The sequence below is a fragment of the Plectropomus leopardus genome, chromosome 15 (genome assembly GCF_026936395.1).
Source record: "Plectropomus leopardus strain MGB_pleo_1.0 chromosome 15, ASM2693639v1, whole genome shotgun sequence".
In the NCBI taxonomy this organism is placed as follows: Eukaryota; Metazoa; Chordata; class Actinopteri; order Perciformes; family Serranidae; genus Plectropomus; species Plectropomus leopardus.
In genome coordinates, this window is record NC_142190.1 from 10793221 (window position 1) to 10820960 (window position 27740).

Sequence of the window (27740 nt, forward strand, 5' to 3'; positions counted from 1 at the left end):
GGATGCCAGACAAAGTCAAGGACCGATGGTTTGGACAGACTCTGTCAGAGAAAGGGGTGGGACAGTAAGAAAGGCCATTCACCAGAGAAAGAAATGCCAGGGGGCTTCAAGGGCACGCTCCCCCATTTGTGAAACAGGATTTTAATAACTTGTTTATTCTGGAAAAAAAGATCTAGGTCTTTAATGTCTTATAGAAAATTACAGCAATCACACTAACAAGCCTCCAAATGGGAACAGGAGGATTGCTCTACCAGAAACTACATCATTGGACAGACTCTTTTGTGTGTATTAACCATTTTGCATGAATGGATTACTTAGAAAGCCTACCAGGCACAGGCTCAGGGGCCCAAAAAGTCAGGGGGCCACCTGGCCTTCACTTGCAGAATGTCACTCAAATTAACATTAACAACGGTCGACCCAAAAGAGACTCAAAAATACCTTAACAAGGGTGCCTGGTGGCTCAGTGGATAGAGCGGTGCTCCATATACAGAGGTTGTGTATAACTAATAATAACTACAAACATACACAGAACTACCAAAAAAAAGACACAGAATTACCTCAAAGAGATACAAAATAACTACAAAAAGACAACAAGTGACCTCAAATGACCAAAAAAGATATGAAATTATTTCAAAGAGGAACATAACAACTAATGAAGATGCAGTATTACCTCATTAATTAAAAAAGACACAAAATTCCCTTAAAGAGACACAAAACAACAAGAAGACACAAAATGTCCACTAAGAGACACGACATTACTAAAGAAAGACTTTTTTACCCAAAAGAGACTCAAAAATACCTTAACAAGGGTGCCTGGTGGCTCAGTGGATAGAGCGGTGCTCCATATACAGAGGTTGTGTATAACTAATAATAACTACAAACATACACAGAACTACCAAAAAAAAGACACAGAATTACCTCAAAGAGATACAAAATAACTACAAAAAGACAACAAGTGACCTCAAATGACCAAAAAAGATATGAAATTATTTCAAAGAGGAACATAACAACTAATGAAGATGCAGTATTACCTCATTAATTAAAAAAGACACAAAATTCCCTTAAAGAGACACAAAACAACAAGAAGACACAAAATGTCCACTAAGAGACACGACATTACTAAAGAAAGACTTTTTTACCCAAAAGAGACTCAAAAATACCTTAACAAGGGTGCCTGGTGGCTCAGTGGATAGAGCGGTGCTCCATATACAGAGGTTGTGTATAACTAATAATAACTACAAACATACACAGAACTACCAAAAAAAAGACACAAAATTACCTCAAAGAGATACAAAATAACTACAAAAAGACAACAAGTGACCTCAAATGACCAAAAAAGATATGAAATTATTTCAAAGAGGAACATAACAACTAATGAAGATGCAGTATTACCTCATTAATTAAAAAAGACACAAAATTCCCTTAAAGAGACACAAAACAACAAGAAGACACAAAATGTCCACTAAGAGACACGACATTACTAAAGAAAGACTTTTTTACCCAAAAGAGACACAAAACAACAAGACTAAAAAAAAGATACATGACCTTAAAGAGACATAAAACAAAAACAAGGAGACATAAAATGACCACAAAGAGACACAAAACCATCACAAAGTCTGTGTGTCCTGTTCCCCCTTATAATCTGTCTATCTAAGTAGGTATACAGTTTGGAAATAGCATTGAAAAAAAGTAAGAGGCTACTTTGGTCAAGTTTTGCAGTTTCAGCTGAGTTGAGCTACCAGTTTGTCCCAGTGGCCAACGGCAGTACTGCAACTAAAATGTCCTCTGTGGCCCCAAAAGTATTTCCCCATCAGAGACGTCTGTAAAACTCTGACAGGACAGAAGAAATCCTCCATGTCCTGCAGCAGTTTAAGGAAATTCAAAGATGAGGTGATTAGGCTAGCGTACAATTCAGAAACTTTACCCAGACTGCAGTCCTAGGAGCCAAAAAAGTGCACTTTCTGCATCCTTATCACTCCCACTGCAGTATGAACTGGGCAATTGAAACATTTTGATTAAACTCTCTCTTATCAGGTCCACTATGTTTTGCTGAGGCCCCATTTCCAAATCATGCAGGCAAAGCTCATCTTGTAGCGGCACAATGCATCACCCAGGAAGACCTTCAGTGTTTGGCTGCAGACAGTAGAAAACAATAGTGATAAAAATCTGCCTGGCTGGACCTTTGACTGTACAGTATATTACCATGACAGTTGTGTTTATTGCTGTAGTGATTATAGCACAACTGAAAAGACCTTGTGATGTAGCGGCCTCATCACTGTTGTATTAGAACACTGTGAAATTGTATATTTACTGCTGGAAATTGGCCATGAACTAAAAGGGAAAATCCAATTAAAGTTTTTAACACAAAAAAACCTAAAAAAGTTTTTTTGCCATATTATTTCACACTTACTGCATGCCGTGAGCAATCCCCAGAAAAGGATGTGTTTTATTTTTGCTTTTTTTCACAGTTAATTTAATGCTGCATTAAATATGTGTGTACCAAGGAGTCAAAGCTCAAAACACAAGAAGAATCAATGGAAATAATGTAGTTTGACAACATAAATTTTGTCATGTAAAGAATTCAGCCACGACAGCTGATGGATGCAATTTGCATAAACAAATTAAGTAATTCAAGGTTAATATGATTAACTTTTAAACTAGAATTAGTAAAGCTGTCAGCTTCTGTATAAGTTTTTCATCCTGATATCTTGTTCGGTTTATGATTCAAGTTCCTCTGTACTAACCGGGTCTGTTATATGTTTTATCATTGGTTTATTCACAAAGGCCACAAAGAGACACAAAACAACTACAAAGAGATGAAAAACAGCTGCAAAGAGACTCACAAAAACTTCAGAAAGGGGCAAAACAATCCCAAAGACACAAAAAATGACCACAACAGGGGTGCAAAGCAAATACACAGGGACTCAAAATGACCACAAAGAGAAACAAAAAGATGCGGAACGACTACTAAAAGATGCCAAACAACTATAAAGTCTGGTGTCTTGCTCTTCGGGACCGTGTCTACCAAAGCATTTTTTTCCCGGCTGAAAACGCCGGGCGCTTCGTTCACACTTGGGCGCTCCTCAGAAAACACCTGGGAGCATAGGAGAGCATTTTGGAGATGCAGTGTATTTTTTCAGCTGAGAAGCTTTTGCTGCATCTGGTTGCTATGATACAGAATATCCGCCGAAGCAAACATGCCGGCATATGGTAGAGTACTTGCTTTGGATGAGGGGAAGGCTGAAGACTTCAGGGATAGAGGACGGACATGCTAGTCTGTGTAGGTTCATGAGAGGAAAAATATATATATAATATTTTTACACATTTTTCCTTCATTGTTGTTGTGGTTCAGTGCTTGTATATATCAGATATGGCGACTTGTCTTTGTGGCGGGTTGTGTTTCCCTCCTCCACTGTCACTAGGCAGCTGAAGTAACAGTCATGAGCACAGCATTTTTACACAAAGCTGAACATTTTTTCAACTCTTGGCACTCATTATATGTTTTTTTTTCTACACTTTACCATACGCCTCCTTTCCCTAAACCTAACCATCCATGCTGCTGTTGTCTAAACAAAACCACCTGCCACACCATCCTACCATGTGCATTCACTGACATCACAGTGGCATCCTGGAGCATAAACAACAGACGCAGAAAGATAACTAACTCGAAATATGTAGACGTGGAAGTCCACTGATGAAGCTGCAACATGTGACGAGTCGGGATAAGAACTTGTTGGGAGGAGAGGCGGTGGGGCCTTCTGCATGTCTGTGCCAAGGGGCCCATTGTGTCATAATCCAGCCATGTAAACAAGGACTCACATGCGCCAACATGCACACGCAGCCAGACCATCTAACAGCGAAGAACAGAGAAGCTCGGACTACAAAAGACACAGAGGGAGCATGATGCAATTACATAGCATGCAGAGCTTCTGTAAGATAAAAATATACATGTTCATTAATTCAACACAAAACATATAATATAAATTTAGATTATATTCAACCCTTACGTTTTCAATTCACCAAACATAACCTAAAAGAGTGAACTCTTGTCCGACACCACCCACAGCAGACGCTGAATAAATGAGCAGACAGTCAGAAGTGATCCTGAGGAACACAGAGAAAGAAAACCATGTGCCTTCACCTCAGCAGAGGTGAAATCTACAGAGCTGGAGGCTTACTGGAACAAGAATCATTAGATATACTCAGAATTTCTGATTAGATTATAGTCGGAGCATTGTGCGGTGTGGAGGCGTGTGTGTTTTTGTAAGGCAGAGGGCATAAATGGGTTATGGGACCTCGGGATGTTTTGGGGGAGGGAGTAACTGATTGTACCTCCTACCATTGCTCAGATCCTGTGACAGCGTTCGCCCTGAAGGAGACCGTCACGTTACCATTGACCCCTCGGAAAGATTGTTGCCATGGCCACAAGACGCCTTAATGAGCTAATGAATCACTCTGGCACACCTCAGCTTAGACACATCAGTGTCTCGTTGAGGGCACAGAGGGAGGGAGGGACGGGGCGGGGTCGGACTCCATATAGACACAGTACAGGGACCCAGGTGGCCAATTGTTCCCAAATGTAGTGAATCAAAATTTGGTCAGGGCAGCTCTTAATCACCAGCAGACAGCACACTTCACATCCATTCTTCTCTGATTACATTAACAGGACCTCGAGGACTCTGCCATGTATTTTCTACTCACATAATAAAGAGACTGTAACCACTTTTGTGTGTTGTGTGCTGCGGTATGTGGAAATCTCTGTAACATGTAAGAGACTTTCCCCATATACTCCATCTTTCACATAAATTATTCAGTCCTGCATTAATGATCACATCAACATTTTGGGGAAAGATGCTTGTTTGCTTTCTTTTTCCGAGAATGACATGAAAGGATCGATACCGCTCTCATGTCTGTGCTGCAGTGAGGATATGGTTAGCCTAGCTTAGCATAGAGACTAGAAGCAGAGCCTGGTTCTGGTCAAAATGATGTAAAATGCCTTTCAAACACTCCCAAAAGAATAAGAATGAGTAAGTATCTCACAAGTTATATGATATTTAGAGAAGCTGCAAAGAATAACTTGATGCCTATAGCGTCTTGCTCTTTTCTAGCTCCTATATTTAAATTGAGATCTAATCACAGCGCAGGCAGAATTAAGATAACAAGCACTTAATCTAAATGCAAAGCCTGTAAAATATGTAATTTCAATATAACATAGATAAAGACAAGTAGAGATTAGTGATAGTACTACAGATCTGTAGGGATTTACAGTGTTTTACATATGACTTGTGCACTGGCAGGGGAGAGATACAAAACAATGAGCCAAAGATGCTAAAAGAGGCTAAAAAAAACTGGCACAGGCTACAGAGCTGGAGGATAATTCAGTGGGTTCAGCACTACAGGCACAATTTGGTTCAGTACTTTTATGAAAAAAATATCACTTAATGTTGGATTAACACTTTCTTCAGTTAATACAAGTTTCTAAAGTACATTAAAAAAAAAACATGTAAACCGCGAGGATTTTTCTCTGAACATTTTTCTCTAACAATAAACAGAGTGGCTTTAATGATGTGGCTCTTGAATGTTTACATGTGTTCAGTAATCCAGCAGAAATTTAATTCAGTACTAAAAAAACAGGGTTTGAACTGAAGAGCCGGAGCCTTCAGGCAGCTCTGATAAGGCGGCTTTAAATTCCCCCTTCTCAGCCGCATTATGACGGCAGCCGCTTTCAGCTGTTTGTAGCTCACAGACAAGAAATAAGAGCTTCACTGCGCTTTTCTGAGGAAGTTCTCACGGGCTGAAAACCTGCACTTAAAATTAGAATTTACTAAATGTAAGCAATGTCTTAAACAGGCGCGGTGACAGACCTTTTAACTCCTCACATACTAATGCGAGATACTGTTTCTTGTTTGTGCGTTGAAGGTATGTCGACGAGGGTCGAGTTCGGCCCCCTGTAACTTGACTGACAACTCCAAGTGCAGCGGCTAACGCTATTAACCTTAAGCCATTCAATCATCCAATCACATAAAAAAGTCAAGTGTGTAGCGTTCCCAGAGGTGTTAACTATTCACTGTGTTCACATTTTAAAATTATGGGGTCAGTTTCAGGCTACATGGTTCCCCTCAGGGTGCACATCAAAACTGTGTGTCATCAACCATTTCTATTCTGTATATTTGTCTTGTAAGTGGTCTCTCTGCAAGCATCACACATTCTTTTTAACCTCTTTTTGGGTCAGCTGAAAGAAGCTTTTATTCTTGACATTTATTGCAAGTGAAAGCCCATTGTTTTGTGCTGTTTTATTGTTATGCTTTTGGTTCAGTGTTGCAGCACTGTTTTGTTACCCCTCCTGTGCACCGCAGACAGCCATGACACAGCAGTGGCCTTATGCCCGCATTGTCCACTGTGGTTTTTATAGTGTGTCATGTTTTGCAGCTGCGAGCAACATGTTTGCACGTTTTATTTTTTTGCATTTAGTGTTTTAGTTTTGTGCAGTGAGCAATGCGTGAGTTGCATTGAGATACTTTTTTTCTTTTAATTTTAAACAGAATTTTATATTATTTCTAAATAATCATTTATTAAGCATCTCTTGTCCGCACTTTTACTATTTTTAATGGTGATTTTTATTTTTTATTTTTTTTAATCATTTCCTTTATGTAGTGATGCAGAAAATAACGGTGAGGAGGTCATCTGACTTCATCACAAACCTGCAATAACGCCACAATCTTTCCTGAACTGTAACCAACTGTTTTAGTCACCTAATTTTAACCTTAAACATGGTTTCCTTACTGTAACCTTGATGTTTCCTTCACCTCAGCAATGCTGCAGTTTTTATTGCAGATGTTGTAGAAAGCAAGAATTTAAAAATGGATGCAAAGAATGCAATTTAGGGCTTTACAGAATCGTCTGTCAGTTCAGCAAATACTGACCACACTGCCATTAAATTTGCAGTGGTAATCATATTCCCCCCACAGGATAAATCCTGGTGTTAAAGTTGACCTGCTGGCTCGCACTGACCCGTCCTCAGGTCAAATCATCCACTACAAGAAATATCAGATTCTAACAGCCATGAGATTTACTGACACACATTTACGTTCCCCGTCATTGTTTCCAATTTGGACACTCGAGAAGCTTTTCGGTGATCCCACCCTCAGGTTAAAAGGTCAACTGTGCATGGAATTTATCTCATAATGTAATGAGTAGATTGCAGTTAAAGGAGCTGGAAATATTCATTCTTTTGGTGCACACTTTATTTTACAGGTCTGTAGCTCTCTAATATTTTTTAAGTATGTTTCTTGGAGATAATTTTGTTACATTTTATAAAAATAACATTTTGCGTGTTCAGCTGACCACATACTGCTGTCATTATGTGTTACACTGAAGCACATAATTCAATCTCAACTAACTCCCCTCTTGCACATTTTTTTGTATCTGTGTTATACTGTTAACTTTTACATCCCATGGGCAATGGTTTCCACATTCCTGCACAACTGTACACTTTAAAATTTAAAACTTTAATCATTTTACATATTTACATATTGTTATATTCTTTTGTGAAACGTCTTAATTTTACTTTATATTATGTCTTTTTATTTTTGCAGTGTGTTTAATGTTATGCACTAAATGACCTAGTCAAGTTACTTTGCGAACATTTGTGATTCTGATTCTGACTAAGAGACTGAAATAATGTTGACAAGTTGATTAAGATTTATTGATCACAAGTCCAAGATGTGTTTGTAATCAGTAATAATAATAATAGTCACTTACCGAGCTCCTCCCCTGAAGCCTGAAGAACCCCAGTGAAGAGTTGAACCTCTGTGAAACAGAAAAAAAAACTGTTACATATTGTAAATCGAACCCTTATAAACCCGCAGGCCATAAAGCATTTGCTATAAGAAATTCTGTGATTCAGCAGAAAAACTTAAATAATTATTATATAACTTAATAGGCTATTTAAGGCTATTATTTGTGACAATTACCATGAACTTACAGTGCAGTTTGTGCAGTTTTTCTCATATCCCACCAAAAATATACTGAAGATGTATGTGAAATGTGAGGTCCGTCGTCAACAACGTTCAACATTTATCTGTACATAAAATAGATGTTATTTTAGCTGAGTGTGTTTCTTTTTTCATACTCCAGACCAAATAAAGTGTCAGTCTCATTTATGTACTCTTTTTTCTTTCTGTCCTAATTGTGAACGACAGGAACAACTCCTGTTTCCGCCTCCTCTGCGGAGTCAACACAGGTATAAACTCTGTCACGGTCGAAAGAACACGATGCATAATCTGTGTTACAAGTGTGTGTTTACTCACTGCAGCTTTGTTTTATTTGCTTGTTTACACCTAAGCTCAGCGTGGGGGCTTGTGATGATTTAAAAGGGAAACGGTAACCAGGGGAAACTGGAAATAGCAGCGACTAGCGCTCACCAACAATGGCTGCAGTGAAAGTAACAATGACATTAAATGGAGCTTTAGAAGGCTTTTTTAAACTCTGTTTTGTGCTGAAAAGATGGAAACAAAGGCAATAAACCGGATGTTGGGAAGAAAAGCTTTTCAACAAGGCAACACAAGGCGCGATGTGATATTTTAAACCTGTCACAGTGGGGGGGGGGCGTGTGTGAACAATGTATTTTAGGCCTCCAGCATGTGCAATGCCCTGCAGCCTCTTGTTCTCTCATAGTCCTCAGTATTGTCAGCATCTGCTTCAATTAGTTTCTGCAGTCACATCTTAGCTTCTCGGCGTCAGCGCATTCGAAAGCAACCAATCTGTCCTCATTATATATGTGCTGGTTACAACTGTGACTCTGCAAGGTCGTGTCCTCTGTGTTGTTTCTGAGAGGATGGGGGTTTAAAGGCCTCAGTTTATATCAGATTTTTTATTTTTATTTCACTTTCTTTTGGCAAAGACTATTAAATTTGACTCCATTTTAATAAAGCGATTCAGTGACTCTCAACAACAATTATATTCCTGGCAGTGTGGAGGCAGCTTTGAATATGCATTTAGACCGTCATGAGGAAAACAACAATTCCAAAATACATAATTGAACACTTAAATTAATAAATAAAACAAGTGTACTGGGGAAATTTGGAGAATCTGTGCCAAGGAGCACTGAAACTGTTCTCGAGACTCGTGGTGGGGCAAATTGTGTAAATTCACAGCGTAATTTTTAATTTTTCTGTTATATTTTTATAGATATTTTCATATTGAATGTCTCTCCAGGCCACACAGTGTCACCAGACCTACCTGGTGCTCCTTCTCTGCTGCTCTACACAAGGGCATTAGTTTCGTTTTAACACTGGGGGGGCCACAAAGGTCTTGGGGTCTTTCGCCATTTGGTTAGTGGCCCTACACGTCAAACTATGACCGACCGTCTAGTCACCACTCCAGGATCGGTTTTGGACGCCCAAAGATGGCATGTCATTGTACACTCATAACATGTCTTGTTTCTATTCAAAATAAACTTTAACATATTTTCACAGCAAAAGCTCTGTTTCAAAATAAACTAACAACTTTGGTGAAAATTTTGTTTCTAGTCCCTTCCTTAGGTTCAGGCAACAAAAGCGGTGGTTAGGTTTAGACAAAAAAACCATAATGTTAGCATGCTGCAATGTTATAAAAATAACTCGATTGACTTTTGGTTTCACACTGGACACAAACAGCTGGCTCACAGGTGACAGACTTGGGTTTGTTTGACCCATTCAACATCCCTGCCACCTGCTGTGTGTGGATTTCTAGGTCTTTATACTATGGCACTTTCCTGGAGCTTCAAAAATGCAGCTGGCTTGTGCAGCTCATACTGCCACTAAAGGGTGCCTTTGTGCATCACTGTCTGATGCCAAGTACTACTGACCAAGCATCAGTATTTGCCTTTGGGACTGAAAAATTTTAGAGCATGTCATTTTTTTTAATTTCCTGTACTGTGGTCATATATCTGCATCATTTTTGTCAAAATAAAAGTCCTCTGTTCTACATCTGTGGTTGTCCATGCCGACTGCTGCAAATCCACTTCAGAATCACTGACCGAAGTAAACTTATACAAGCCATGTTTAAGAAACATGAGGACACACGTAAAAAATATTTTACACTTCATCTCAAAATGACAGCTGTAGTATTAACAATAAAAATGTTTCCTCCTGTATTTCACTATGGACCATTGTGTGGATACATGTTGAATGAGCATGGTGCACCTGACTCGCTGCCCGTGCTCTGCGGGACGCTGCAGGGTGTTTATTCTGAACGGAGTGGGGTGATTGTATTCAATCAGACGGAGGACAAAATGTGTTCTGATTAATTTTCTCTTGGCTCAGAGAAAATTGGCCATCTGGCTTACAAGAGCACACAGTGTGTGTGTGGGAGTGGGCCTATTGACCCACTTCATTGTTCAATCTTCGGCCCCTCAGGGCTGAATATTACCTATATGTGGGTCAAGGACTCTATGGGACACAGTTGTGTACAATTGTAAATGCGGACTCCGTATATTTTTGTAAACACATAGAACCACAGTGTATTTAAAATTGTCTATATTTACTGCGGAATATTGATTTTTCTTTGTTTTGTGACTTAAAGGTCTCGTGTGTAGGATTTCATGGCATCTAGGTTCCACATTGTAACCCACTGAAACGTCTCCTGTGTGCCAAGTGTGTAGGAGAACTATGGGGCCAATGCAAACATTTGGAAACACAAATGGCCCCTAGTGTTTAGACTGTGTCTTTGGCTATTGTAAAAACAACATGGTGATCTCCTTGAACAAGGAACTGCTCCCTATGTAGATATAAATAGATACGAAAACACCTCGTTCTAAGGTTTAAAAAAAAAATCACTGTGATTTCAACTGATTATATACAAAAGAAAACATAATTATTATAATATATTCAATTTCTGCCAATATATTCCCCTAAATCCTACACACTGTACCTTTAAATTATCAGGTAATCAGGTAGTTGGGTACAATCTTTAATTCAAATCTTAACCTCAAGAGGAAGTCTTGGAGAACTGTCATACTTTCTTTAGCTAAAATCAAAGAGAGTGAAATATGTTTGCACAGTCTCTAAATAAGAAGATAACTTACTTAGATTAACGCATAGATCAGAAAATACAGCTATCCATTAGCACGTTATATCTTCTTTGTTGGGTCCACGCAGGAATTTAAGTGTAAAAATAGCATTATTTGGTTTTATGTGGCAGATTATTTCTTAGCAAATCACACCTACTGGTTGCCTTGAGAGCTATGCATCATAGTAACGAGTAACTAGAACCAAAAGTACAATACTTACCTTCCAAATGTAGCAGAAATATTAAACAAACAAACAAACAAAAATCCCACCCTTTGTTAGATGTACTCACAGAGGTCAGTCAATGGACAAATAAGTGACCTGTCATTCTTCAACACAGAGATACTTTTTGCACAAGACATCTAAGTTTATTATAGTGACAGATGTTTGCAAATCATGCTGAGTTCAAATGAATTTATTCTTCACCAAAGAATATTTTAATATTTTGGCATGAGGCTGTTGCTATTAAATTTTGGTGTGCACTTGACATTGAATGTCTCATCCAAGTGATTACAACTTAAGGAGTGCATCCCATATAATTTAGGCAAATGACTGAACAAAACAAGGGTCATAAAGAAAACACAGCTCTGTGCTCTTGCAGATCTTTCCCCTTCTCATTAGTAAATTAAGTCCCACGACAGCCACTCCTTCACCTATTGAAATATGATCTGAGTGCCAAATTAAATATGCATATTTAATAAGAGGGGAACATGATTACATCCACTTGTTAAATGAAAGCATGAGGAGAGAGGAAATGTGAGCGAGACAGAGTGAGAGAGATCTTCATGGCCTGCAGAGTGAGAAAGAAAAAAGAGAATTCATCTTTATTTTAACACGGCTCTTTGGGAGTAACCCTGGTAGGACTTCCCCCACTCTGCAGAAATGATTACACACACTCTGGCTTTCTGGGGGTTTGGACTGCGGGTTCCTATAGCAACCACAAAAAGCAGACTGTAAGGATAAGGCTTGCTTGCCATGTGCCTTAACATTTCTACCTTCTTCTTGAACCATCAAACGGCATTTTGGAAGAGGCGCTGTGCAGCTGAGTGTCTTCTTCTGCTCCTCAAAGTGTTTCTTTGTCAGATCTGAGTCTGATCTTAAAATCTAAGCAGCGCAGTGCTGATGAAAAGAAGATAACTTAGACTTTATCATGTCCAATACAATGTAAAGATATATATAGGCACCAACCAGGGTACTCGGGGAGACTCAAAGTGACCACAGAGATACAAAAAGGTAACAAAAAGATGCAAAGGAACTGCAAAAAGATGTTAAATAGGCAAAAAAAACCCACAAAAGCATGCAAAACAACTACAAAGAAACACAAGACAACCGCAAGGAGACACAAAATGACTACAAAGGGATAGAAAACAACCAAAAAGAATACCAAATCACCTCAAAAGGGATCCAAATGACTACAGTAAGACACAAAACAACCACAAGGAGACAAAATGACTACAAAGCAACACATAATGTCCAAAAAGAAATACAAAATTACCACAAATCAGCCCCAAACAACCACAAGGAGACACAAAAATACTTCACAGGGGCAAATACGGCCAAAACAGACACAAAAGTACTTAAAAGAAAAACAGAACTACTACATGGAGACATAAAAGCGACACAAAATGATCAAAAAACGATTCCGATTTTCTCATAAGACATGCAAACGACTACAATAAGACATAAGACAACCACGGGTAACAAAATGACTACAAAGCGACACAAAATGACTGAAAAACTATACTAAATCACATTAAAAAAAGACCTAAATGACTACAATAAGACACCAAACTACTTCAAAGGGACAAAAAAACAACCAAAACAGACACAAAATTACCTCAAAGAAAAACAAATAACCACATGGAGACACAAAATGACCACAAAGTGACAGAAAATGACCAACAAACGATGATAAATTACATCAAATAGGTTCAAGCAACTACAATAAGACACAAAACAACCACAAAGAGATGCAAAAAACAGACACAATGTGCTAAAAAGACACACAAACCCCCCACAAAGTCTGTGTGTCTTGCTCCTGTGTAGGAGAGGTAGTGGGGCTCTTGCATATCTGGGCCTACGGGAGTATTGTCCCATGATTAGCAGGGATAATGTATACCATGTTTACCATCTTGGTTTGATATATACGCATGCTAACATTTAAAGTCTACTCCTGAGAGTGAAAACTAACTTTAAAATACCTAAATAACAACAAAAACAGACTTCCTCACTTCCTCTTAGTGGCAACCATCCATTTGGTTTCATTCGTCCAGGATTTGAGATATATATTCCTGAGATTTCTGCCTCCACAAGCATTAAGTTTGTGGTTTTGCATTAATGCTTAGTTTGCTCAAAGCACTGAGGAATTACATTTAAATATTCAGCAGCAACATATCTTTCCAGAGACACTACCTCTATTAGACTACTCTGCATAATCCACAGAGCTGACTGTAAACAGTGTTTTTATTGGAATTACTTTCTTTCCTTACAAATAGTCAGCATGCTCACACCGGGGTCAGTGGATTATCCAGAGACTTTGAGAAGTGAGAGAGTCTGAAGCACATCTCAGAGTTTAGGAGCCCTGAAAACAAACACCTGATGCCTGCAGGTAGATAACTGAGCTGCAACCACCAAAGACGACACTGTCCTGAGGCCACACCGAGGTTCATCAGGTAACGGAAGTTCAACCGGCTGTGTTTTGAAGTTTTGCAGGTGTGTGTGACTAATGCAGGAACAGAGAGAAAGAGCTGCAATAAATGAGAGGAAACACATGCCTCTAAATGGTATCAATGTAAATGATATCAATCTCTAACCACATCACTTCACTTTGGATCAACCTCATCACACAGATGCTATCAGGTGCTCAGTCTGTGAAGTGATGTGGTTCTTTGATCCCCGAAAAAAACATTTTGTGACTTTTTTTCTCACAAATTTGCGATTTTATAAACTCAGAGAATATTCTTACTTCCTCAGAATATTGCCCTCCGTTTTCTTTGTTTGTTTTTGTTAATACAGTGGCCCTAATACGCCGTCATAAAAAATGAATCTAACACTAGACAATTTTTTTACTTGAGAAAAAACTAGCATCTCAACAAGCTGTACAAAAGAACAAAAAGACTATCACCAACATAAATCCAAATCTCTCAGTGATATCTCAGTGAGATTTCCACTCCTGGATCAGCCTCTTTCTTCAGAATCACCTCTTCTATCATGAACTACTTCCTCGCCTCTTTTTTAATCACTCTGTCCCACATGGAAACTGCCGTTCTCTTTCATACACACTCTCTGAGAGAAAGCACGTGTATTTCAGAGCTACTCAACCAGAGACACCTCCTCTCTTCCTCTCTCTCGCCCTCCCTTCTGCTGCCAGAGTCGTTCCCAGGCCGGGAGAGGAGGTGAGCGCAGATAAGAGGTCTTTATCTGCGTCCCAGAGGGAAGGTGGGTTAAGTTTAAGGTGAAGGTTTGACATGGCGGCCCGGCTGCTTGCTGTGGCTGTTCCCTCCTTCCCTCTCCACCTCCTGATGCGAGGCTCAGACTCAGTCCCCGATCCCCATGTCCTTGGGCTCATTCTTGACGGCCCCCACTGCTCCATGCTTTAATGAGAAAGATGAAAGAGGTGCAGGCTGGGAGAACCCCCAGCCCTCCTCCTCCCCTTCTACCACCCCGTTCACTTTGCTCCTCGTCCCGTTTGTTCAGCCCAGGCTCGCTCTCTCTGGCCCTGCAGCAGTAACTCTTCCAGGACTTTTTGCTGGGGTGGGGGAAGATCTACTGTAATAAATTGGGAGTGAAGCTGGTTTCCATTTTAAATATTTCAGGTATTATTCCCTCTGATCTGAAGTGCAAATTTCTTTACAGCTCACATTTCTTTGTGTTCTGCCACTGTGGCTCTGCTGCAGATATGTTTAAATCATAAAGCCTAAGAAACAAAGCTTTATTGAATTCTAGCTTTATCTAGTGAAGTTACAATGATAATGGTGTTCATGAAGTTTTTCTTTTTGTGTTTTTGCATATCAGTATATCGATGTGTGTTTAAAAGACACTACAACAGTGATACTCAACTTATGGCAAACGGGACAACTCTGGCCTCCTGATAGGGTGCCAGGTGGCTCTCCAATCGTCTTCTAATTCACAAAAAAAACCCAAAGTGATTCACACTAGTAATTGCTTTTGTACTTTTTAAGTATAAATCAGGTGCCGGTGTGCATCAAAAAGCATAAAAATAAAGCTTGTAGAGACCCTAGTTATGACCTCAATGAATTACAATCTAAGAAATGTCCTGAAATCCTAGAAACTTCTGAAAATTCCACAGAAACATCCTTAAATCCTAGAAATGTCCTGAATCTTAAAAACGTCCTAAAATCCGACAAATGTCCTAAAATCTGACAAATGTCCTAAAATCCTGGAAATCTGATACTTATTAATCCCAAACCAACTCTGTATAATCACTGATACGAGACTGACAAAAAAGTTAGAAAACTGCGCCAAAATGCCAACCGCGAGAGCCAGAACAGAGAAACAAGAGGAAGACACCACGCCGCCATGCCCCACCTTCACAACAAAAAATAACAAAATGTTCTCGACGCCATCACCTCACTGAAGGTCGATATTAACTCTATCAAGCAAGACATCTGTGCCACCACAGACGCCCAGATTATGGAGGTAGCAACCACACTCCACGCAGAATTCGTTCCTCAAAAAGACATTTCCAAGGCCGCCACCAACCAGCTACCACAGAAACTCATGGCGCTATTCCAGATTAGTCCAGATTAACATTCGCTCCCAGTCATGACTCTAAATGTGGCCCTAGAGCTCTGAGTCCAGCCCTCCCACTGAGGCCTGATAATTGTCTTGTTTGCATTACAATTACTCTGAAGCATTCGCTGATTAGCAACATTCACTCATTGAAATTGACGATTGACTCTGATGGCGTGCGAACAATCAGCACTTGGGTTCAACACCTCCTCATCCTCCTCAGAGTCCTGCAGCAGCAGATGGTGAACTGTAAACACTCAAAGAGATGTGATCCATCTGGAGAAATGACTCCCAGGATCCCCGTTAAAAACACAACTTGGAAAAATAAAGAAAAGTGTGATGATGTTTCTCTAAGAAAAGATTTTCAGTTTTGATGGATGAATCCACTTTGCGTGTTTACATGGAATCGGATTGCGTTCAGTCAAAATACAATACTTCCACCTTGTGGTCACTTTGATGTAATGCAATAAATGCTTCATGTACTCGCCAAAAACACTGCCATTAGAGCAAGAACCACAGATTTGATTAGAGCAGTACCTCATAACTGCCAGTATCAACAGTTATTACTGCAAGTGAAACCTGTTCCAATGTTCATATGAACACCTGACTTTTGTATTAAGACAGCTTTAAATTATGATTTTTTTTCCCTTTAAATGTAATTTGTTTCTTACATTAAATTTTGTACATCAGAAACACAACACAACAGGATGAGCTTATTATAACAGACACATTATAGGTGTAAATAGGTATAAGAAGATCATATTAAGCCTCTCACAATAATTAATAATCAATTTATCGAGGTAATGTCCCTATGTTGTTTGATATCGCCTTTGTATGTTTAGTTACATAACAATATCACCAACATTTTGCCAAAAATGATGCCAGAATTTTATGGAGCACATTTTTTGCTAATAGAGCCGGAGATTCAGTTTGATTTTTTGTTTAAGTTGTGTGGTTTTTATTTTATTTATGTTTTATTCATTTTTTACATTCCCATGTCTGAATATTATAAGGTTTTTAAACTGCATTGCTCTTTAAAAAGGGTGTACTTGTATTACTATGTTATTATGATATCAGTAAATTAGTGACATATCATGGTCTTAAAACTTACTATATTGTTTCCTGAAATTATCTGTAAGACAATATATCATCCACAAAAAGTAGTTACCATGACAGATCTAGATCTAAAAATGCTGAATATTCGTGCTGCAGTAAAATAATTATCCACTCACCAGTGGTGAAAAATCACTCAGATTCTTTAGGAAAAGAACGTATTGCATGCAAAATCCTAATTTAGTAAAAGCAGTCTTATCAGCTGTAGTTGGTTAATTGTTTCATTTACTTATATATATATATATATGCTGGTTTAGTCTGACAGCTCCAAACCTCTGGGTTCGGGTCCCTCAAAGGGCCACAATGTAAATCTGAGGGGTTGTTATATGATTAATGGGAGAAGAAAGAAGAAAAAAACAAATTTGTATTAGCTTTCCAGAATTTCTCTAATTTTTGCTGTTTTTGTTATGAGGAAAAACAAAAACATGCAAACTTTTTTTTGGGGAGGAGTGTTTTAATCAAGCACTTTCTGTAAGGCTAAAATACAAAGCAGCTCTTGAGTAACAGACCCTAAATAAATATGATGCAAACCCCATTACTGTGTCCATTCAGTAACATTTCCTCAACAGAGTTGTACAATTCATCCTGATACACAACCTTACAGCCTCAATAGGAAAGACCTGGAGGGTACTTATTTTTCTTGGACAGGTCAATGTGAAAACATCTTTGGCCGACCCGTACAACGAATTGCTTTGACCATAATTTTTCACACAAATGAAACCAACATTGATAAAAGTCGCAGGAAATGTAAATGATCCACTAGGACAACCATAACATAGATAAAGAGCTCTAAAGAGAACATTAGAGCCAATGGTAACTTTGCACATTTCAGAAACAGGAGTATTTTTGGTGATTTTTCTGTTCAGGCTTTATAAGCTCTTTGGCTTGTCCTGGTTGTTCATGTATTTTTGGTAAACCACTCCCAGCGTGGTGAAGAAGTTTCCCATGAAGAGCACCATGTAGGAGCAGCCGCACATCGCAACCTGCACCGCAGCAAAAAAACAAAGCTTAGTGAGGTGCTCTTTGTGACTTAAAGAACTCTAATAGAATACGCTGTTACACAAACCACAAAAATTATATGGAAATGAATAGTAGTTATTTTTCATTTTTCATCTGTAGGCCTGAAGTGATTCTAACATTCTCCAATCTGAAAAATGTATAGCCTATACATCAAATTAAAATTATGTTTTAACTTTTCACTCACTAAAATGTGTCAAACATCTACATCCTGGTGCCTTTTCCTTTTAAATTTAGCCAAACCTAAATAACAGTGGCCGATCTTGAGCATCCCTAGCTAGTCTCAGTATTTAATACTTCCTAAAAATATTGCTTTGCTTTCTTGGCCAGATAATCATCAGAAGTGCCAGATAATCATAAATATACCTTTATTTGTTACATTTTTTAACAAATCTGAGTCATGACAGTCAAGCTGGTATGGCTACTAGCCATTAATGTGCTGTCACTGTACACATTTTACTTTTATTGAAGAAAAAGAGTCTGATGATTATGAGCCAAGATCTATAGTAAAAATACATTGTAATGATCTTTAAAAACATTTTTGTTCATGTTTATCCAAAATGGACATCAGAAATCCTTTTAACACTGGCAGGATTCAGACTCCAAACAGAAGTGGTACAACACTTCTGAAAAATTTCAGAATAAATTTACGAGGGAACGTTGAAGTGTACGAACCTGCCACTCTTTACACTCTGGGAGCTGAAACATCTTGAAGAGCGTTATGCTGTTGTAGAGCTGCCAAAACTGTGAGAGGAGGAACAGTCGACAGTCATAAATGCTCTGAAAAGGTAACTTTGGATATCAAATTTCCCAGTTCTTTATTTTGCATATCTGAAGTGAGATTTTCACCCAGATTGTTTTTATTTTTAATTAATATTTCATCCGCTTTAATCTTCGGAATACGCAGTGATAAATATCCATGTTTTGTTTCTTGATGAAATGAATGAGCCTTAGACGTAGGGAAGCAGCGAGCACTTTTATGAGAGAGGCTACTCACATGACCAAAAAACAAGAAAGGAAGGAGGAAGGTCAACCCTCTCCACATCCAGGACTGGAAACCCTCTGAACACCAGGAGAGGAAAGACAAGAGTCACTGAGCTGAGATGGACTTATCCGGCATTATTCTCGTTTTTTTGTTTTTTTTATACTGAAAATCATAAACGTTTTTTGTAACTATTTTATTTTTTCAGTAAAAAAGCTTGAGGATGGTAAAAAAAGTGGAACATTATCCACCTCCTCCCAGTGCTCCCCACAGATGTACGGGTAGGAGGGATAAAAAAAAAAAAAAAGGGAGAAAAAGACACACAAAAAACAGTGTACCCTGCTAAGTGTGTTTTTATGGTCATCCACTGATAAAATGACATTACATGATGGAAAGTGTGAAGAAAAATGTAAAAGTCAATGAGGTGTCATGCTATATACGTTAAGATTTTTGCTAAGGATTCCTAATTAGCACTAAACTCAAGTTTTTCCAGGTATTTAGTTATAAACCAAAGTTTTTGCCAAACTCTGCCACACACTGGAGACTCTTTCATTTGCAATAACACCCACACACCAGAGACTTTTCGTACTTATATTAATTAATGCATTTTTTTTTTAAATTGTGCTGTTTTTATCCTTGCTAATCTGAAACTATTGTTTTATGAATCTTAGACTATGGTTTTATTTCATGGTATTTATTTGTTGTTTCTGCTAGTTTTAGATTTTAGTGTCCTATGTTATTGTTGCTTTACCGGGACCTCAGTGCTTTGTTTTTTTTTTTGTGCAGTGTTTTGGGATGACAATAAACCTTTTTGGGTCTTGAATGTTGAAATTCTGATCTGATGATGGCACTAGATGAAGTCAGTGGATTGACAAAAGTGATTACAAGTCATGCTGAGGAGGACAATAATGTCCGTACCAAATTCTGGACAGTTGATAAAACACTTGCTAAGACATTTCACTCAAAACCACAGTTGTGAACCTGCTGTTGTCAACAGATGGAAAGAAGGAGAATCACTTCAGTCATTAGGATTCATTACCTGAAGAAAATTAATGTCTGGATCAAATTTCATGGAGGTCCTTTCAATAGTTGCTGAGATATTTCAGTCTGGACCAGAGTGGTAGACTGACCCCGGAGCTACGTGTAGCTGATTTCTGCACCTTCTCCTTGTATGATTTCAGAGTCATTTAATTATGAATATAAACTAACAAGCGTGTGACTGACAGCAGTTCAGACTGCACTCACCCACTGTGAGGTCCATGTTATGTCTCTCTCCCAGCGCTCGCAGTCTGTACAAACAGCCGCTCTGATAGTAGTACTGGAGAAACTGGACAAAGCCTACTTTGCAAACAGAACAGAGAACATATAAGAAAAAGAAGTTGTTAATTGTAGACCAAGTTCACAGTCATAAAATATGTTAGGTGTTATTTACGCACACTTAAAAAAAAGTAAGTATATTCAAACAACTTCAGCTTTCCTTTTGAAACTGGCAGCTTTCTTATCTTCTGGTATAAGCCTTGTACACATGACACAGTTCAAAAGTTGGTAATCCCGTGCCTCAAAAGCTTGACTGAGTACAGTCAGATGTCTGAGAGGATGACTCTGTGTCGCTGAATGGTCTTTCATGCTTTTAGGTTGCAGCATGTCCTCTTACGAATGTGTTATTTTGTATGAAGGGTTTGTTTTGTACATGGAGGCTGGATTCCTGTTACACAAAATTATGCTTTATCTGTTTTAAATAACTGCATAATACAAGACACTTTGACCTCTTCAGGCCTCAAAAATCCTTAAAATTACACAATATGAGAAGGAGAAATCACTCTGGAGCACACGATTATAGTTGGAGCTTTACAAAACAACATAAGACAGGTCTACACTATATCCTGTGACAAGGGGTCACAAACAGGATTTGCTTGATTTTAAAGCATTACAAACCAAAAACACTGTGAACAACAGGCCTTACCAGTTTACTACTGAGCAGTACAACATGTATATTTTATGATGTAAGAATGTAGTGTAGTTTGAGTCTCTTACTTTGGTATAGACAGTATGTTAGGAACTGGTTCCTAAACATTTGGTACAGAGCACCTTCAGGCCTGAGAACAAACACAAACATGACATTCAAAAGTGTAAAAACATTTTAATAATTAAGTTTTGACACCAAGCCGTCAATGTTATGATAATGCTTCGTGCAGTTATAGAGAAGATGTAATATGTTGGGTAATGTCGCTCACCAGGTGAGCATGACTCCAGACAGGAAGGTCGACACGTAGTGATGAAAAACCCACCAACCCTTGATCCTGAAACAACACAAGGACACAGACAGGCAGGATCAGGACTGTGTGCAGTACTGCCAGACCTGCACGATGTTATTCTAGATGTAGGTACACGCTTGGTCTGCGTGACATCAAACAAAAAAGTTGCAGGACATTATATATATGTCCATATGCAGCGTGTCGCGCATATTATGACCCCCAAAATGAGAAAATAAGATTTACTTTTAATTAGTTCTTGGAGTGAGTTCACTCTTTTCAGTCAAGTTGTTATTAGTCCCGGTCTCTATAAGCATAAGCAACAGTGGCCTCTCATGCTTGTTGTGTTGACTAATTTGACCAAGACCAAGAATTGACAGAGACTAAAACAAAAGACATATCCTGTTTTGTTTTTTTAAATTTTATTTTGGATAGTTTTTTCAGTGCATAATATAGCGTCAGTTATTAAGACTAGTTTTACTTTTTCTGTTAAGTAAAAGGACTAGTCACACCTTGTTTAAGTTTGTAGTTAACCAAAATAACCTTGTACCATTGAAAAAAACATAACAAAAAACGGTGGAGACATTAAATGTGTCACAGACCTTGAGCCGTTGCTGATGAGGATACTCTCCCGGATGGTGAGCGTGCAGTAGTACCACACCAACAGGAAGTTGAACAGGGCATCAAGGGCTCTGAGACAACGTCAAAAAAGATTAACATTAAGAGGTTAAACACACAAATAATGTACACATATGGCAGAAATGATTAAACAAACCAGCCGTACAGCAGAGGCAGAAGTCCTGTGTCTGTCTACACTGATTCTGATCAGGCGCATACTGCTCATAATCACCAAATAATAACCAAATATAAGCAAGTATTTATGTCCAGTTGACCCCACATGCTCCGTCCTGCTTAATTATCACCATGTTTTGTTTATGTAATGTGCTAAATATACGGTATATGTGCCGCCAGTTCACTTTTGCCGTGAAATTTTGTGTTCAAGTCTTGCATAGTTTATATTTAAATTTTTATTCTTATTTAATTTCATACACTGTACTTACAATAATGTATTGCTTACTTTTTCTATGTATCTTTATTTCTGTCCATGTGCCTTTGCAACTGCAAATTTTCCCTCTGGGGATCAATAAAGGTTTGCATCTTATCTAATATGAAAACTTCTGTCAGTTTGGAAATTTTGATACTAGCAGTAAGGCTCTAGCATTCATGTACTGGGAGTTATCAGGGTGACTTAATAACTGTCGTGAATGAAGCCATTTTTATAATTTAGTTTGGACATTACCTTATTTTCAAAGACCTAGACATCACAGTATATTCAGTGACTTGTTCCTTTATCAGGACAAACGGGGGCACTGTCGTTCATCTTCAGTCTGCCCCACATGCACCGTCTTACTATGATAAATATTTCCTAGAGCACCAAATGTGTATTAATCCTGGTAAATAGCTACATTGTGCACATCTACATTCACAAATCTTACTCAGAAAAGTTCAGCAAACATCAAAAAGTTGTAGGTGAATCTTACCTGTAGCTGAACAAGAAGCGACATGTGAAGGAGAACACGAAGAGGATGACCGTAAGGACCAGCTTAAACTTCTCGTATTCATCTTTGTAAGCAAATCTGAAACGATGTGAATGTGATGTTGACACCATTGTACTTTTTTTGAAGACATATTTGGGGTTATAAGAAAATGAACATCTGCATGACTTACTTGGACTGTTTGTTGAGGAGTGTAACATTCACGTTTCCTAAAACAAGAGTGAGGTATAACCTAAACAGAAAAAGGTGTCAGTCGTTCAAAATGCTAACGTCCTAAACATAAACATAAAATTTAACATAAAACATAAATTTGGTATTTTGAAATGTGAAGCTTCAAACAGAATTGGGTGTTTTTTTCGCTCATGTATCAGATCTGTTAGAGCTGTTATGGCACATTTCATGTGAATGTACAACAACTTTGAACAGCTTCACATTGACAGTCATTGTTGCACTTTATAAAAAAACTCCTCAGTCACCCAAACACACACAATGGATCATATGACAGAATCACACCCGTTCTTTTTTGGCAGAAAAGCCTCCATCTCAGAGAAAGCATTTGCTCTGTCTTTGATGGAGTCCTGGATTTCAGCAATGGTGTCCACATCCTCTGGATTTAATTTGGGTGTTGGATGGTTGTCTTTGCATCTAGTTGTGGATAAAAAACACAAACAAACACTCATTATACAACATTTAAAACACAGCACAGACTGAAGAGTAAACCGAATAACAGGGTCCCCAAACATTTTCATTGAAAATATAAAAAAGGACCCAAAATAAAATTTCCACGACCACTCACAATGTATAACATGAACATTGCTCCATCTTAAAAAAGCAGTACAATTTAAAAGCACTAATTGGACATAGCATGGAAACTTTGGAGTTCATCGACCTACATATTAAATTACATCGTCACAATGCTATTTTTCTCTTATTCAAACATAATTCCAGTTAAGTGGCATACATGGAGGGAGGGACGAAGCGGGGGAGAAAATGAAGAAACGTATATGATAGTTAAAAAATGTTTTCACACATCAACGCATACTAGAGCTGTTTTAAATCAGCATCTACAGAAAATAAATGTGCTGTCATGTAACATTATGTGAGAGGCTAATCTATGGGAGATTACTGTCACAACTCATCTTACTACATATAAAAACATGTCATGACTTTTCCAAAACTTCCAAGGATTTCATGAATTCCATGGCATTCCCAGGCCTGGAAAATGTTGGAAAATTCCATGACTTTTCCGGGTCGGACCATCAGCTGTTTGATCCGCGATAATGAAACGCCATGAAAGCACATACAGTCGTCAAATACTCAGCTGTATTCTAGAGTCAAAGTCGTTCACTTCAGTACATGATTGTTCAACACTTCAGCTGTCGCAGAGTTTTGGCAGGAGTTTTGCCTTGGTGTCTTTAGAGCGTGAGTCAAAGCCCAAAAGCGTGAGACTCACGCCAGATACGTGAGGGTTGACTACCCCAGCGGGGAAAGGATTTACAGAATTAAATAAAGCAAAAAATATATATATAACCAACATGGGCAAGATTACGTCAGTTAGAGGTTGTGAATGTTTTGATTAATTGCCCAGCCCTAACACATCACGCAGCCTACACTTCTACACGTCAATGCTAGCGTCAGGGAAACATCTAATCTTGGCTGCTGATGTTATTAATTTCTCCCTAATTTCGATTCAGATTCCTGCATAGACGACGCAGAGACGCTGAGTTTGAAGAGACAGATGCCAAAATGTAGCAGACGGAGGGTGAATACAGTTGTTTCAGCACAAACATTATGAGGAAAATCAAGTGTTTTTTGAACATTATAGCATAGAAACATGTTCTAATATAGACCCAAAGTACAAGTACGAAAAACAATATGATAGGTCCTTGCTTAAGAGGCATGTCAGATGCATTATCGGGGGGTTATACAAAAATGATAACTTTCAGAACCAGAACCTGTAATGACAAACAGAGTGATACAACTGACTTTTGGGGTCACGCCAAGATATGGGCAGCTGTATTTTAAATAAGCTGAAAATGTTCATTACAAGAAGACCATTAAAAAAGGCCTTAAAAGTAATCCATCATGTTGTACTGTATTGGCCTGCTCTTGCACAGATACTGCCAGCAGATGCTCACTGAATCACTGATCAATACTTACTCTTCTAGTGACGCAGTGAGCTCTTTAAGTTTCTTCCTCTGACGTGCTATAGCACTCGAGCAGCTGTCCTGCAGTTTGGTCACTTCCTCAAGTTTCTGTTTATATAGACGATGTGTGTCCTGGGGGTGGAAAAAAAAAAAAGCATATATCATTTTTGTACAGTGCCAAATTATAAAAGGAGGCGTACCAGTGAATCTTCCACAATAAACAACAGGAAGTTAATTGGCTAAAGATAACAAAAAGGTCCTTTCATGAGGAAGTTACTTGCTTGTTGTTAATTTTTGTCTTTTGTCATTAGACTTTATTGTTATGATATTTCTCATTAGAATTACCCACCTCTTGCTTGTACTTATGTGTCTATATAGTGTCTGTGAGTTGTAATTGTTTTATTTACTGACAGAGGCTTATTGTATTCCACTCAGCATGTGACCTCTGCTGACAGTTGCTGCACAGTTAGCTGTGTTGTAATCACGATCATGTTTTGACATCCACAGTGAATGATACTTTGAGTTCAGAGTGCCTCGGAGCACTTTCTGTTCAAAATTCAACTGTCTGATCAGTAACTGTAAAATATTACACTCTGAAATGTAGCAAAATAGTACAAATATAAAGTAGCATAAATTAAAACTCTAAAATAAAGTAAACATAACTTCAACTTGTACACAAGTACATGTATTTTCTACAACTAAGAGACACACTTTCAGTTATACATCGGGGCCATAAACTGTGGCTAGTCTTTCAAAGACTTCAGTCTCTCCTGTCTTTTATTTTGACCTCCTTTTATAAAGGGTTATTTGTGGATTATGTGAATGATACTAGTTATTTAAGGGAAACAATGTTACAGGATGTGTCAAATACACAATTTCAGAATTTGCGCGTTAACTTCATTTTTTTTAAACTCTACAAAACAGCATTACAAAATTGTCTAAATTGTTGGTTCATCAATTGAGGTTGAGAAGGTTCAGAGAAAAACAGACGAGATCCCAGGTCAGCAGGTTACCTGTTGAACTGTGTGTGGCACAGCACGACACCTGAGACAGTGGTGCCTGCACTCTCACCTGTTTTAAAGTTTGCTGACAATATGTTGATTTACATTATGTAATATCCCCTTTCTTATAAAAATATGACTTTACTCTTGAAAAATTACGTTTTTTCTTGTAAAATTGCAACTACATCCTCGTAATATTACAACTTGATTCTCACATTTTTTTGGTCATTTTTTTCTTGTAAAATTATAACTTTATTCTCGTAATATTACTAGTTTATTCTCATAAATCACAGGGGGTTTTTTTCGGTAAAACTAAATCTATATTCTCATAATATTATGACTTTTTCTTATAATATTACGAATTTATTCTCGAAGTCTCAAAAAAAAAATTCTCAATGTGGCCCTCAAACTCCATTGCATGTAACCAATATATGGTATTGTAATAACATATAACAAAACATTTAAAATTGAAATAATATTTTATCGTGGCCTACATATCGTGATGATATCGAATCAGGGGCCTCTGGTGATTCCCACTCTTCATAAGTACAATGAAATGCAGCGAAATAGATAAAATATAAAGTGGCATAAAGTTAATATTCTCAGTTAAAAATGTACTTGAGTAAATGTACTCTCCATAACTAAGAGACACACTTTAAGTTATATATAGTGGCCATAAACTTTGGCTAGCGGTGCTCCCCCAAAACAGTGTCGTGCTCGGACAATGTAACAACAGTTCCGCTAGCAGTTGCCAACGCGGTTACATTTCTCTACTTCAATTTCCACTGAGTTTTTTGTTTTCACAGGACATTTACCTTTCTATCAGCTGAGGGTGGATCCCCCGGCCGCTCCCACCCTGCTCCGACTGTTAGCTTGTCGGGCAGGGCGCACCTCTACAGGGGTTAGCTGACACGGGAGATACGCTGTCGTTTCAACGTACCTGAATTTGTTGGTAGTTCTTCTCTAAATCCTCCCATTCGCGTAGACATTCAGGTAAACCTGTCGGAGTGAACAACATTTTCTACTCCGGCATTAGGAAACCCTCTGGAGTTGGGAAATATTCACGCTCCGCTGTGTGCAACAGTTGAGCTGCTGTCCGCGTCAAAACAAACCACCGAACAACAGTGACTTCCTGTCACGGCCTTCAGAATAAAAGCCCTAGTGACTGAATTGTTTTTGGTGTTAGTTTATTTTCTGGTTATTTCTTCCTACTTTCCTGGAAAATATGTATTTCTTGTAATTTTTTGGATGAACTGAAAAAGGGGGGTAGGATTTGAGGAGTATTCACTTTCTTTTACTCCCCTTTTGGACATGAAATACTTGTGTTTGTTTACTAAATATTTAATATTTTCTGATGTTTTTTTTATTGCTTATATTTTATTTTTGTTGTCTTTTTTTATTTGTCATGTTTGAAATCAAGATCTAACTACTACAACTACTATTTGAGACACGAATCTGACATTGATATTGCTGTTGTTCTAAAACATTTTGTTTTGATGATTTTCTTTGACAGATCTGCTGAATCTTTAATTCATTCATTATCATAAAAAATGAAACACTGTACATTAACTTAAAGACAATATCTTTGATACAAAGGCATTATACTAGGGTTGTGATTATGTCATATTTTCACGATTAGCCTACAAAAACAATATTATGACTATATCTATCTATATCTCTTTTTTTGGCTAATAAATTAACTAAAAATAGTGTGGAGGTGAAGAGGGAGTCAGTAACCATAACTCTAAGTAACTGTAAATATATGTTTGACAGGTTGCCCATTTTTTGCACGTTTTTGCTTACCCAAATAATCTCTATTTCACCTTCGATCATTTTCTAGTGTCACTTTTATGTTCTTCCAAAGATGTTGTA

At 38.1% G+C, this 27740-nt stretch overlaps 1 protein-coding gene across 5 annotated transcripts; it reads right to left on the reverse strand.

Annotated features, from left to right (window-relative positions):
• tmem120aa (transmembrane protein 120Aa) lies at positions 1-27008 on the reverse strand. Of its 5 annotated transcripts, none has more exons than XM_042499538.2 (12): positions 26809-27006; positions 24881-24999; positions 23234-23365; positions 22893-22952; positions 22706-22801; positions 21767-21856; positions 21147-21212; positions 20947-21008; positions 20158-20250; positions 18928-18992; positions 18606-18674; positions 17347-17896 (listed from the first exon to the last, which is right to left on the reverse strand). In XM_042499538.2, exons 1-12 carry the CDS (start codon positions 26884-26886, stop codon positions 17783-17785), a joined length of 1044 nt encoding a protein of 347 aa, XP_042355472.1. In that variant the 5' UTR covers positions 26887-27006; the 3' UTR covers positions 17347-17782. The 5 variants fall into 5 exon arrangements, with proteins under 5 accessions (XP_087944121.1, XP_087944120.1, XP_087944119.1 ...); XM_042499536.2 differs by having other exon boundaries at positions 20158-20253; XM_088087995.1 differs by lacking the exons at positions 17347-17896; positions 18606-18674; positions 18928-18992 and adding exons at positions 1-41; positions 7762-7809 and having other exon boundaries at positions 20158-20253; positions 26809-27007.
• Between the last annotated feature and the right edge of the window lie 732 nt (positions 27009-27740).

Excerpts from the sequence above, each read along its gene's own strand:
- tmem120aa (XM_088087993.1), bottom strand. The coding sequence starts at position 26,886 with ATGTTGTTCACTCCGACAGGTTTACCTGAATGTCTACGCGAATGGGAG. Across the intron at positions 22,802-22,892 it reads CTCCTCAACAAACAGTCCAA|ATTTGCTTACAAAGATGAAT; the intron begins GTAAGTCATGCA and ends ACATCGTTTCAG. Across the intron at positions 7,810-20,157 it reads TAACATGGACCTCACAGTGG|AGGTTCAACTCTTCACTGGG; the intron begins GTGAGTGCAGTC and ends TCTGTTTCACAG.